This window comes from Haliaeetus leucocephalus, unplaced genomic scaffold (assembly GCF_000737465.1).
Source record: "Haliaeetus leucocephalus isolate CR32 unplaced genomic scaffold, Haliaeetus_leucocephalus-4.0 Scaffold848, whole genome shotgun sequence".
NCBI lineage: Eukaryota > Metazoa > Chordata > Aves > Accipitriformes > Accipitridae > Haliaeetus > Haliaeetus leucocephalus.
Window position 1 is genome coordinate 13965928 of NW_010973284.1, and position 12950 is coordinate 13978877.

A 12950-nucleotide genomic window follows, 5' to 3' on the forward strand; every position below is an offset into this window, starting at 1 on the left:
ACTGCAAAGTATAGCATTCAAGGAAGACTCTATTTTACAAAGATTTCTATAAAACAAATCATCTGTGTGACTCTATATAAGAAACCAAGGAAATAATGCAGCTGCTAGCTCATGACAAGTGGAAAATCTTCTCGTTACTAGTAACATATATCATCCAGGGTTATTTTTCAGTCCCACTACAGTTCACCATAGGGTCTCACAAATGGCTGCACCAGCATAAGGAGGGAGTGGGTGCAAGGGGGGAAAATGGGATCACTTCTTTCAAGTGATTTAAAACATTCATTAGAATTATAGCCTAGGACAAATAACAATTTCCCTGCCTCCGTCTTTTCAATATTTCCTTATATTTTCACTTTTTGGCTCTAATCTTGGAAGCAGCAGTTGCTTTGGGCCAGACCAAAGGCTGACCCTGCACTGCATCTGCTAGGATAGTGGCCAATAGCCAGAACTATAGGGAAAGAGTATAAGAAATATGGCAAGTTTAAAACGAGCCTTCCTCCATCAGCTTCCAATAACCAGTAGTTTAGAAATCTTCACGTGGAGTTCACTAGAACCATGAAAGAATCATAGTATTGCTCCTATAGTTAACTGTTACTTGGAAGAAAGTTTTAAGTTATAAAACCAAACAAACATGTATAAATACATAAAAAATATAGATCTGATCAGAGAAAGGCACCATCATGTCACATAGCTGCAGTAATTATTGCCGTTCACAAGTAGGTGCACAAGCTGTCATATGCACAAATAGAGATGTATTTCTCCAGTCTGCAGTAATTACTAAAAAAAAAAAACAAAACCAAAAAAAAAACCTATACTGAGGGAAAAGTAGTCATGGTAAAGCAGCCCCAAAGCAGTGGAGAAGCCATGCTTCAGAGTCACTCAAGCTGTAGCAATTTGGCTGCTCTCCCAGAGGGACCCATCACCCATACCACCTAGGTCAAACTGACAGCACAGACACCAGAGAAACTTCTCTCCCACACATGCAGTTATGAAACAATGATCAGTCTAGCTGCTTATCCAGAAAGATTCAAAAGATCTATCATGTAAAATAAAACCCCATTGTTCCTGGATTTTAATAATAATTCTCTGAAAAGCATCTCTAAGGATCGTTACCACGCAGGCCTTACAGGAGAGCTAACCATGGAGGACAGACCATACATCTTTGCCCTGGGAAAAGCCATGGAACATTTCTTCCTGGACCCACTGATCAACTGGAAGTGCAACTTTGGTTTGGGAGACATGCAGCTGGAGAGAAGAAAAGGAGGAGAACAAGACAAAGGTTTTCAAACCATAATTGCTGTGAAGACATTGTATTAGAAGTATCTGCTTGCTACTTACTACAGTACAGCAGCTCTCAAGGTTCTCAGACACAGAAAGGGCTCCAGCATCACCAGGAACACACAAAACCTTATATGGTAACTCTACCTTTGCCTTCCTCTGCCTCCTAAGCATTAATGTCCTCCAGTTTCTATGGGTGTTCACCCTAAAGCATTCCCCAAAATAATGAATTGCGTCTCACAGTACGCTGCACATACATAAATAGGAGCAGGCACATGCAAAGTCAGATACCAACATCTGTTATTCTGGGATATTAGTAAAAAAAAAGGCAACAGGGAAACCTCGCAGAACTTGCCTTCACCAACTGCCCTTTGCCCTTTTTTTTTATTTTACTCAAATACAAGTAGTGCTTTAACGTTTTCCTTGAGACAAACTATTCTGATAAATGTTTATGGGGTTAAAAAGAAATTCCCTGCTACGTGAGTAGCTGGATGTTTAGACACTTTGATATAGGAAACATTATACAGTCTCTGCAGCAGTTTGTAGGAAAGTTTGATGCAAGATCAGTTTTCTGTTCCAGTCATGTTCACGTTGTAATTTATAGTAGTAGACAACGAGGTAGCAGCTCTGAGGGAAACATTGTGCCAAAACAGAGAGCACGACACTGCAAATAATACCATTCACAGAGCACCAGTTTGCAGGCTTTTGAGGGCTGGTTTGTTTGTGTTTTGGGGGTTCTTTTGTTAGCCTTTTTTTTTTTTTGAGACAACAGAAAGAATAAAAGAGTGCAGACCTCAAATCCTCCCACTTACTTACAGCAAAATGATTGATAATACCTCCCAGATCTTAATCCAGACCAGGAGTCCACTATATGAGGTGCTCTCCAAATAATGCAGTCCTTTACCTTTACAGGAGTCACCTTTTCCTGCTTACCTGCAAAAATCATCCACATGTGGTTATTTTGCAGCCCAAATCCCAAGCTCTGCAGGAGAGACCTAGTGTTTTCTCCACTGCTGCAGATGTTCCAGATCTTCATCCAACCTCTCTTCGTACAGTGAATACACTGCCTAGTATTGCTAGTAAACATGAAAATTTTATTAAAACAACACACCCCCCTCCCTGTGGTAATAGGGAACAAAGTTTCCCCACCTTCATTTTCATCTGCAATTTGTTCAGTTTTAGCTTGGATGGATCTGTGGAAACGAGTAAAAGTAACAGCAACCATTTACTGCTGACTGTAGTGCCAGGTAACGTTCAATCACCGTCCAAACAGGAAACAAAACAAGTATTTTATTTGAAGTAACATTTTATTTTCTGTTAGTTTTGTATACGGAGCTTCAGCCTAGTTAACACAAACCGTGCACTGCAGGTAACTAGGGACAGGAATGCTTGCATGCTATGCCTTTGCAATACCACCAGCTCTAGAAAGCACCACTTAACATACTTTCCAAAACACCAAACTAACAAAGTAGTATTTGCACAAGAACATTGCATTTAATGGCAAAAAACATGTGTAAACCTTTCCAGCATTACTCATAAATACAGCATTTACCTTGAAAGGTTAGGCCATATCCCTACAGGGTAACTTGTGTTATGGGAGACCTCTCTGAACAAGGGCTTGCTGTGTTCATAAGCTAAGGCTTGCTATGAAATGCCCCAGTGCCTTCTACAAAACTGTAACTTGGCCCTTGAGCCAAGTGCTGGTTCTGCTTTGACCAACACAGTCCAGATACCCACATGCAAGTTGCACCAAAGGAAGAATTTGCCCAAACCACAGCTGATCTTTATCTTTCAGCCTCATACAATATGCTCCTGGTGTTGTTCTCTGACAATTCCAAGTGGTCAAAACTTCCAAAACTTTCCAAAGTGACCTCTGGTTGTGGTCAACTGCTTTAATACCAGGCATCAGACTTTCTCTAGGACACCACACAGGTAACTCCTCTTGAAATTAAGACAGGTTTTTAGAGTAGCGAGAAATCTACATTCCAATTTTTAATTTAAAAGTTTAGATTTAAAAACTTTACTCTAGAGCTTTAAGTTGCTGGATCCTCCATTAGAGCATACTCCATAAGGTCAAAACTTCAGCTTTTTGGGCTGTGGCTGCATCGACGCTAGACTCGATTAGTAACAATGCTGAAAGCCCTTCATTGTTTACTGTTTCATCGCCTCTTCCTCAAGTACCTTCCAGTAAGATCTGCTTGCAAATCGGAGGTTAAAGGTGGTCCAGACAAGCACAGACAATCAGTGCATACTGCACTCTTGTAGGGGTTTAGCTTGGTTTCAGGCTTTTTTCCTGTAAATAAATTTCTATTTTAAATAGCTTGATTGAACCTGTATATATGTATATTTAAACTTCCCTTAAAAGTTCACCTTCTTAATTTCTCTCAGTGGCATAGCAGTTACAGAGGGGTGAGCACACCCATTTGATGTTATCTGGGGAACTAAGCAATGAGCATAATGAACACAGCCGCACGGCTCTTCTGTTAATCCACCCTCAATGTCTGCCTACACAACAGCAGCAGAACGCGCAATGTATCTCCTTGCAGCATTCATCCCACTATGGAAGTAATAACAGCTTTTGTGCTTTTGGTACTCGCAGGTCCTGACAATCCACGGTCGGACATCCTCATGCACACTGGTGTCTCCTCTGGGCTTCCCATCACAGCCAGGTTTCTGGTATAGCTTTAATAAACCATCAGACTACCTATTTTGAAAGCAAGATAAGGCGAAGAAAGAGAGAAGGTAAGTATGAACTATTTCATGAACTTTGTAAACCAAGAAAACAGGTCACAATTCTGTCCAACCACGCCTATAATCCTCCTCAAGATGCACAGAAACTGTTCAGAGCATAAATACTCAATGAATGCCAAGCCTGCACAGTGAGGCAGGTTTATTCTCTCTGTAGGAGCTTAAGGAGGGTCTCACTACATTGCTTACATTTTGTTTCCATGCACAAAAAGTCTCTGAGATGTATTTATTCCATTCATACGAAAAAACAATTTCATGTACTTAAAAGGAAAAAAAGGAGAAAGATGGCAGCACAGAAAGTTTTCTTCATTACAAAGTGTTTTTCCACCAGGCAATTATTTATAAGAACTTTTGTTAACACTGGAGTTTAGGCTCTGGAACGAAGTGGATATATTGTTTACTAGCTTTGCCAGTCAATCTTCTCTTACAAAACCTCACCCTTCCCCCTCTCCTTTTCCAGCCAAGTCAGTCACTTGAATAGCTCAGGAGTTTCCTTTGTCACCAAGATCTCCCTTTCCACAAATTGTCCCTTGAATAATCCCATCTTCAATGTAGTGCCCCGAAGTATCCGTGCTCCTGCAGAGAACTGTCGAGGGGATCCGCGATGAGCGTCTGTCCTGGCTCTTATCCTCAGAAGAGCAGCAAATCATCCTTTTCATGGTACCCCACATTTCATCATCTTTGTATGAATAAATTATTGGATTCATGACAGAGTTCAACAGGGCCAGGAGAAGAAACCACCTTTTAACATTCTGAATCCCACAGTAGGTGCAGTTCAGACCATCGAGCAGTAAGACGACCAGGCCAGGGGTCCAGCATACAACAAAAGCACCTATAAATAAAGGAGACCAAAAAAAAAAAAAAAAAAGACAAAAAAAAAGACTTCAGACTGCTAGGGGTTTGAGGTTTTTTTGCATCTGACAAGATAATTGGGTTTATCAAAATTCTACACAAAAATGATAAAAGCAGGAGAGGACAAAATTCTAATGACAGTAGCAAAATTGCATCTACTACAGCTTCTCTGCCAAGCCCCAAGCACTGGCAGGGCAGCTCTCAGAAGTCTGCAGGAAGCAAGAATCCAGCTTCTGTCAGCATCAGCTCAAACACAAGTGGGAAAGGTCATCACGACAGTGATTTGCCCACACTGATAAATAAACAAGAGCTCTGGAGCATTAACCAGCAGAGGACTGGTGCTTTGAAGGCAGACTTCCTCTCCATCTCTCATATGCTGGAGGAGAAGATACCAGGTGGCCCCCACAATATGATCCAAAGGAAAGACGTATCTTCTGTCACACTACAGCTGACTCTGCAACGCTATGGGCATACTGCCCAATTCATAAAACAAGAGTCACATCATTTAAACACGTCCCGGCTGGAAACCCTGCAGCTACTGTAGGATGCACGCCGTTGTCTGCGACACGCCAGCGCTGCTGGCTGCCCAGTCAGAGCAGCAGCCCACCTCTCTCCACTGCTCCCTCCCTGGCTGTGCATGCTGGATACTTGAGACCCAACAACTGGGTTCCAGGAAACAAATTAACTTGTAAACAAAAAGAGAGCAAGAAACGAATAGATGAGTTAGCAAAGATGAACCAAAAATGTAGCGGTCAAGGCAAACAACAGAATAAAAAGCAAAAAAAGACAAGAAGGATGAGGAAGTATGAGAGCAGTGATGGGGGAACAAGAAAACTCTGCAAGAGAGGCATTTCTCCAAAAGATAGCAAGAAACTGCAGGACAAGACCAGGAGCAGCAAGTTTCTCGTGTTTCAGCTGGGAGGTAGGAATAACAACAGCCCCTGTGAGGAAGAAGTAAGACACAAAGTGATAATAAAAGCTGAAAAAGGCAAAGTAGGACAACACACTCCTCTCCCACCAGCCTGTCAAAAAAAAAAAAAAAAAGTTAAAGAAAAGGGGGAATAAGGGAGAAGAGATATTACAGTGAAGACAGCATAGAAATCACAGCTTAGAATGAAATTCAATATTGCGTTTGCATCTTTCCATGTTATTGCACATCCCCACCATAAAAGCAGGGGTGTGGGCCAGACTGGTGGGGAGGGGGAACATCACAACCAAACGCAGGCCTTGGCCGTGAGCCTGGGAGGGGTCCTGAACTGCCCCATCTGCCCTCCTGCCTCTCCCCGGCACCGCAGCCTGTCATCCCTTGCCTTGAGCCCAAGGAAGGAGTAGCCAGATGCATGATAATACTAACCTAGCACAAGCCACAATTGCTGTCTGACATACAGAAATAGAAAATTACAACTCTGCACAGCAGTCACAGTTTGAACAATGTACTGAGGAATTTCCAATCATTTATAACAGCAGAGTTTCCCCTTTTTTGGGCTTCGAAAAAATAATCAGACAAATAAGGATGATAGCAGCTACGTGCTAAAAAGCTCTCCTGGGGGTGTTGGCATCTGTCCAACAATTTTGGTAGGGAAAGCAAGTCCAGCTCATTTTTTTAAAGCTGCTGGTTTTCCCATATCTGAGCTGTGCAAGCAGTGGGAGGGCAGCCTGGCTCAGGGCAGGACCCAGGCAGTGCCAGAGCCAGGACTCGGCAGCACCTCAGGCAGCCCATCGGCTGTGCGGTGCGCACGGGCTGCTTTCGGCAGCACTGGGCGCTTATCCCCATCCAGGATTTTAATGGACACTGTGCTCATCTGATGGGCAGGCCATAATGGTATATAAAGTGGATTCATGTGATTTAGTAAGCATTAGGATTGCTGAAAGATGTATCCAGGACAAGGTACCACAGATCTTGCTGCAAATCTATGCTCCTGGAGTCCAGACAAAATTCAACCAGCTGAGTTACTATGTTACAGGCAATATTGTACAGAACAGAAAGGCAAGAGACCACCTCCTTCAGAAACTGCATTTTCTACCCTGCTGTACCAAGATTTTTGTGATGCTAAGTACTAATTTCATGGTGTTAGTTTTGAGATACTGGTTAACATCAGTAACATTCCTCCATTGCCCACTGGCATTAGGAGCTGCAAGCTGCTACCACAACACTTGTTTTCTCTGGTCAGTCTCTATACTACACACTGGTTTGGCTCCAGCATGCTGAGTAAGCAGTTGTGACACCAACTCTCTCTTACAGTCTACAGTGGAGAAAACACGGTACTGATTTATTGCCCTGGGGTTCACCAGCAAATCCCACCCGTTTCAACAAGCACTGGAACCAGACCACCCAGACAACAATACTGTGTCTACTCGAGTGTCTCAGTTAAGTATTTGGACAGAGAGCTGTCGCTAGCCACCAAGGGTCACTGGCAAAGTTGCCAACACACCAGCTCCATGCAGAAATTAAGATGGTAACAAACCCTCCTTAGAACAAGCACTGAAAGCATTTTGACTACTCGTCCCACAAAGCATGCAAGGTCCAGCCCTGCTTTCATGAAATCAGCAGGAGAGGAAACAGACCCCAAAGCCACGTTTTAACAAAAGACACAGAAATCTCTCCTTCAAACAAAACCCCAAGATTGCAGGCAAGATTAGTCCATGAACTGCTAGGATGTGTGCCTGTCTACCTATACAGGCAAAGGTTTCAGTGGCAAAAGTAAGGGAAGACAAAAGACACCTGAGGCATCTCTCTGCACATTTCCCCTGCCCGACGACTGAAGACAAGGGTAGGGGGCAATGCAGTGACAGTGTCAAAGTTACTGGCTAATGCTTTCATGGGGCTGTTGCTTTGACTCCATCAAAAATACAGTTTGCTGTGTATGGAGACAAGTGATTCACACCCTGCTCTTAGCCACAGAGATGAAAGCAAGGCATGGCTCAGACTCGCAGCCTTGCTCGGATTTTGCTATTTTTACCACAGAGCTTTCAGAGGGAACCATGGTTAAGCATAAATATATACCTTTGTCTTGGCCCTTCAGCAATTTTCTTGTTTGCAGACTTTTTATCCCATAGGAGCTCCTCTCTCTGACAAAGTGCCACACTCCAAAAAGAATTTAATTTCTGGGACTCTCCAAAATTCACAGAAGTGACGTGAAATACAGCCTGGCTGCAACATGGATAAGAACAACAGCTCTGAGTCTTCCCACCGGATTACAGAAGATCAGGTGTCACAATGCCTCAAGGTTAGTTTGAGGATTTTCCATTAGATTTAAACGTGGATTTTCTTGTAGATTACATCATCTCTGTTTGAAAATTAATTCCTGTGTACCTGGAAGCACTACTGATGCTTCGGCAGCATCATGTCATAAAACTGCACATCAAAGCTGTCCCTGAGCATGGCAATGCTCAGAAAAAGAAAAAAAAAAGAAAAAAAAAAAGAATACAGTAGCTTCCAGTTGCCTTTGCCACATGTGCACCCAAGTTAAAACAGCAAGTTACCAATTAAACTATAAATTCACTGAAACTGAAAATCATCCACCCCAAAGCTGCTATTTCAGCAGGAATCTCACTGCCAAGTTCAGATGAGCTACCACATACACACCACCTGCAAGTCACGTACCTGCACACCTGCGGCCGCCCTTCTTCAAAGCTACAGTCACAGGCTTAGCTAGGACTATGCCACAAGGTCAGCCTAAGAGAACTTTAGTCCCTTTTGCTAGGTGTCCTGGTTTCAGCTCAGATAGAGTTAACTGTCTTCCTAGTAGCTGGTACTGTGCTATGTTTTTGAGTTAGGTATGAGTTAGTTATCTGTCCCAGCTGAAACCAGGACACTAGGTTTCACATCTTTCAGTTTCAACCAGATCACTTCTTACGGTTCAGCATGCTAAAGGAAAGCCTTGTTTCTATCATGTGATGGACCATTTTAAGGGTTATGGTAGAAAAAGGTAGGTGGCAGGGACCTGAGTCCTAGCCTCTGGAAGGGGCCATCCAAGCCCAAAAGGTGGTACAAAAAGCCACCTGCAGCTGTGATCACCGTGGATCCACGAAGTCACACTGAGACCCAGATTCCCCCAACTCTTAACTGCAGGGCCGCAGGAGGAGAGCGCCCCGAGAGGAGAGCGATGTTGTGCTGGAGGGGCAGCCAGCCCCGGGCCCAGCCTCCCCGACCAGGGAGACGGAGGCAGACAGGAGCAGCAGCGTGCCAGCAGCACCCAGCTACACGCAGCCTCCTTCCACGCAGCAGCGGGGCAGCAGGATTTGTCCCAAACCTCCCACGAAACCGACAGGGCACATTAACGAGAACTCTTGTTCTCATCGTGCTTCATCCAGCAACAGAGCACCTGGGAATTACTTTTAGTTAAGACCATGTCAGGCACATACTCCAAAGCATTTTCAGATATTTTGGAACAAGCCATTAAAAATAACTGCCTTGGGCAAGATCCACATGCTGCATATAGCTGTAGGTTGTTGCATCAGTGTATGTAAGCAGAATTTTGGAAGAATTACTTCGGTCACTTGGTGACTCCTTTGGTAATTGGAGAGCTCATAAAACATGCTATTCAGTTTCCAATACATTTTGCACAGTGTGCTTGAATGACTGGGGCAGGAATGCACATTTCAAACTGTTTTAAAAAACAAATTCTCATTCCTAGAAAGAAAAGTTTATAAAAAGCCTCTCAGAGTCAAATTTTGGAGAATTGATATGAAGGAACGTGCCAAGATACACTTCCTCTGACACAGGAGTTTGGGGTAGATCTTGCACACAGCAACACATGCACTAATTCAACTTCTTTGGAAGAAGGCTCTGTTTTGATTTTGTTCCTGACTGACAAAGTAAATACACAAAATTGTCATCTCTAAAGTAGCAGTCAGGCTTTCTAAGTTAAATTTGCCTGGCCCAGCATACAGTATCATTAAATACTTTGCCCGAATCATAGTTTAATCTGGTGGCTGAAAAACCATATTCTGTGAGTAAGAGAAAGCTAATGCTGATCTTTAAATCAACCCATAGTCCCAAGGCCCCTCTCCCTAGTAAAAGAAAGAGTAAGTTGAAAATGAAGTTTAAAGTAGGGTTTATTTCCACGCAGCACCACAGCCGTGGTGACCACTGAAGACCTGCCACAGGCTAAAGGACCGTGAGGGATTAGCAAACGGCAGCCACCATCGCCGTCCTTCCAACTCCCACATCAGTCGGCTGGTTGTCCTCCCCGGAGCGCAGACCACCTCTGCTCCGACCTGCAAACACGCATGGGTGGCACCGACAGCTACCAGTGTTATTCCAACACTCGCTCAGCACCCTCCAACTTTGGCTTACACAAACCAAAGCAATATTAACTATATAAATATAAATTAGACAAGGCTATGCATGATGATTAATTTTTATGTGACTTCCCAGAAAGCAGCCTGCCATTCTGCCTTCATAGAAATGCTTTTTGGAAGCGCTTTTCTTTTTGTCTCTTTCTAATGCAGCAGTTAACTACAGTCTATCTGATGCTTATGCATTAGGGCAGGATCATATTTGAAGCAGTTCAGAGTTTTTCCTGCAGGGATTTTCTCCTTCCAGGTGGACGGTTCAAGTTTCACTACACAAGAGCTTCAGGTGGGGCATAAGATTGAATCTTGCCCCTGCAAGTCAAGGGGGGACAGAACAACCACCACATTGTCTCTCTATAGGTGCCATAAAATCAAGGGGAAAAAAAAAGACAACTGGAGAGGGATTTAGAAGGGAAAGGCTCTGGCAGTGGACAAGCCAACTTCAGAAGACACAGGAGTGTGAGAACCTTGTACTTGCTTGAACCGTCAGTTCACTTTCATTTCCAAGGTCAGGCACTGTGAAGTTTAACTGATCTCAGCTTCTAAAGCATTTTAAAACATCATTTGGTAGACAAAGGTGTTGTGTTCTATAGCACTATTTCAGAAAGAAAAAAAAGAGAAAAAAAAAAGAGAGAGAGAGAGAAAAGAAAGAGAACCAGATACCAGACTATGGTGCAAACAGCATCCATAGACCACAAGGGGAAGAAAGTGTCCTCAGCCTGAGCTTCCTACCCTGGCAACTCCCACCTCCATGAAAAGTGACACTTTTCTCCCAGATCTCTCTAGTACTACTGTGCTGCAGTACAACACAGCCGCATCCCAGGTATACATGAACACCAGCTTCCCCAAAAGCTCCAGCTTTCTTGTGCTGCCTCATACAACATCAGAACAGTTGTCAGAGCAGTAAAGCCATATTTGTGGTTTTAGAGTCCCCCACCACCTGAGCCCAGCTTCACAAGTGTCCTGGTGTGTCCCCCAGCTCCACCTGCAGCAAGCCACACTCCCGTGATGCCTGGCTTCTGGAAAACACCTTGGTCAGATTCAAGTCTTCATGGGAAAAATTGACTGCTACATCCAGTATCTTGTTCCAATGACCAATCATCTGCTCTGTGCATCTTTAATTTAATAAGCAGCTACATCACAACTAGCTGATGAAGTGATCCGAGCTGCGCAAATATCAACAGCGTCTCTAGGGCAGAATCCAGGTCAATCTCCTGTTATGGTCTAGAGATCCAAGGCCATACTGTATCATCATCTGACAGTGTTTTGTACTACGCAATCTTCACAGAATGAAGGTGAATTCTCCCCTTGCAAAGCAAGTATCTGTCAAAGCCACAGACCCACCAGGCATCCCCTCCTTTCCCCAGGGAAGGTGTGTTTCCAGGGGGAAGCCAATAGGAAGAAGTGCAAAGAAAACTATCCACATCCAGCCATAGGATTTACGGCCTTGTGCAGATATTAAAGAACATTATTTTGAAAGTGTTCTACTAGGTAGTTGTGAATCTTCACAAGTCTTCCTCCAAAGTGATTTTTTTATTTCTCCCCCTGCCCCCCAAACAAAACCCTGTAGGTAACTTGTGTTTTGTAACAAGCTACCTACAAAATAGAAACACTTTTCTTCTGCATGTTGACCAGTCCTCCACTTTGCATTTCAGTGAGAGGTTTTTTGTTTTGGTTTAGGGGGTTGGAAGTTTTTTGTTTTGTTTTAAAAAAACCAAGCAAAACCAAACCAACACACAAACCCATTCATTGGCACTGCCAGCCTTGCACGCCATGGTTTGTGGTCTCTTACCTAATAGAGTCATGACAGTCTTCATAAGCTTCACAGGGGTTCTCCTACGGCTAATGGATCCACTAGTGTGCGATGACAAGACATTAGTTTTCCTCTGGACATACATGTAGATCCTTATGTAAACCACCACCATAATGAAGAAGACAACTAGGTTTAAGACACTCCAGAACACCAGGTAACTTCTGCTGTAAATAGGTGCCAGCGATGAACAGGCGGTAATGTCACAGAGGCAGTTCCAACCCAGGGTGGGAACAGCACCCATGAAAATAGCAATGGCCCAAATTGATATAATCAAAAAGGTGACTCTCTTCTTTGTGAGATTACTGTGGATCTTCATCCGCATTATCGACATGTGCCGCTCAACAGCTATGACGAGAAGATTCACCAGGGAAGCTGTCAGGCTGGTGTCCAGAAGACCCTGACGCAAAAACCAGCGGTTAACAGTTAAAGTCTTAGACACTGGGCCAGTGTTGAACATCAAGAAGACATAGGCAATTCCAGCAAAAAAGTCTGCAGCAGCTAAGTTGGCCAGGAGATAGTAAAAGGGAAAATGAAACCTCCTGTTCTTGACCACAGCTGCTATGACCAATGAATTTGAAATGAAAATAAAGAGGCAGAAAAATGTCCCAAAACACAGAACAACAATAAGCTTTGGCCCTGTCCACTCATCTACTGTGTCAGTGTTTGTCTTGTTGTAGAAAAAGTCCATGCGCTTATCATAGTAGCATTCATTCATCCTGGATTAAAGCCCCTGCATCCTAGGAAGGATGGAAGGGAAAAAAAGAAAGAAGGATTAAAAATCAACTATTGGTCCTTGCTTCAATCACCATTCCTAACAGCTTTTTTTTTTGGGGGGGGGGGGGGGGGGGATAGGACAGGATCATGAGAGGGTATATATTTGGAGGCCTTAAGTAAAAATTCATATTGTACAGAGTTAATGCAGAAGAAGATACCATATCCACTGGAGGACTGCAGTGCATGA

The 12950-nt window shown here is 43.5% G+C and overlaps 1 protein-coding gene across 1 annotated transcript; it reads right to left on the reverse strand.

Moving 5' to 3' along the window:
- Positions 1-4508: 4508 nt before the first annotated feature.
- Positions 4509-12719, reverse strand: LPAR3 (lysophosphatidic acid receptor 3). Its single transcript, XM_010582573.1, has 2 exons — positions 11969-12719; positions 4509-4858 (listed from the first exon to the last, which is right to left on the reverse strand). The coding sequence occupies exons 1-2, from the start codon at positions 12702-12704 to the stop codon at positions 4509-4511; spliced, it is 1086 nt and encodes a 361-aa protein (XP_010580875.1). The 5' UTR covers positions 12705-12719.
- Positions 12720-12950: the final 231 nt, after the last annotated feature.

Excerpts from the sequence above, each read along its gene's own strand:
- LPAR3 (XM_010582573.1), bottom strand. The coding sequence starts at position 12,704 with ATGAATGAATGCTACTATGATAAGCGCATGGACTTTTTCTACAACAAG. Across the intron at positions 4,859-11,968 it reads GACTGTCATGACTCTATTAG|GTGCTTTTGTTGTATGCTGG; the intron begins GTAAGAGACCAC and ends CTTTATTTATAG.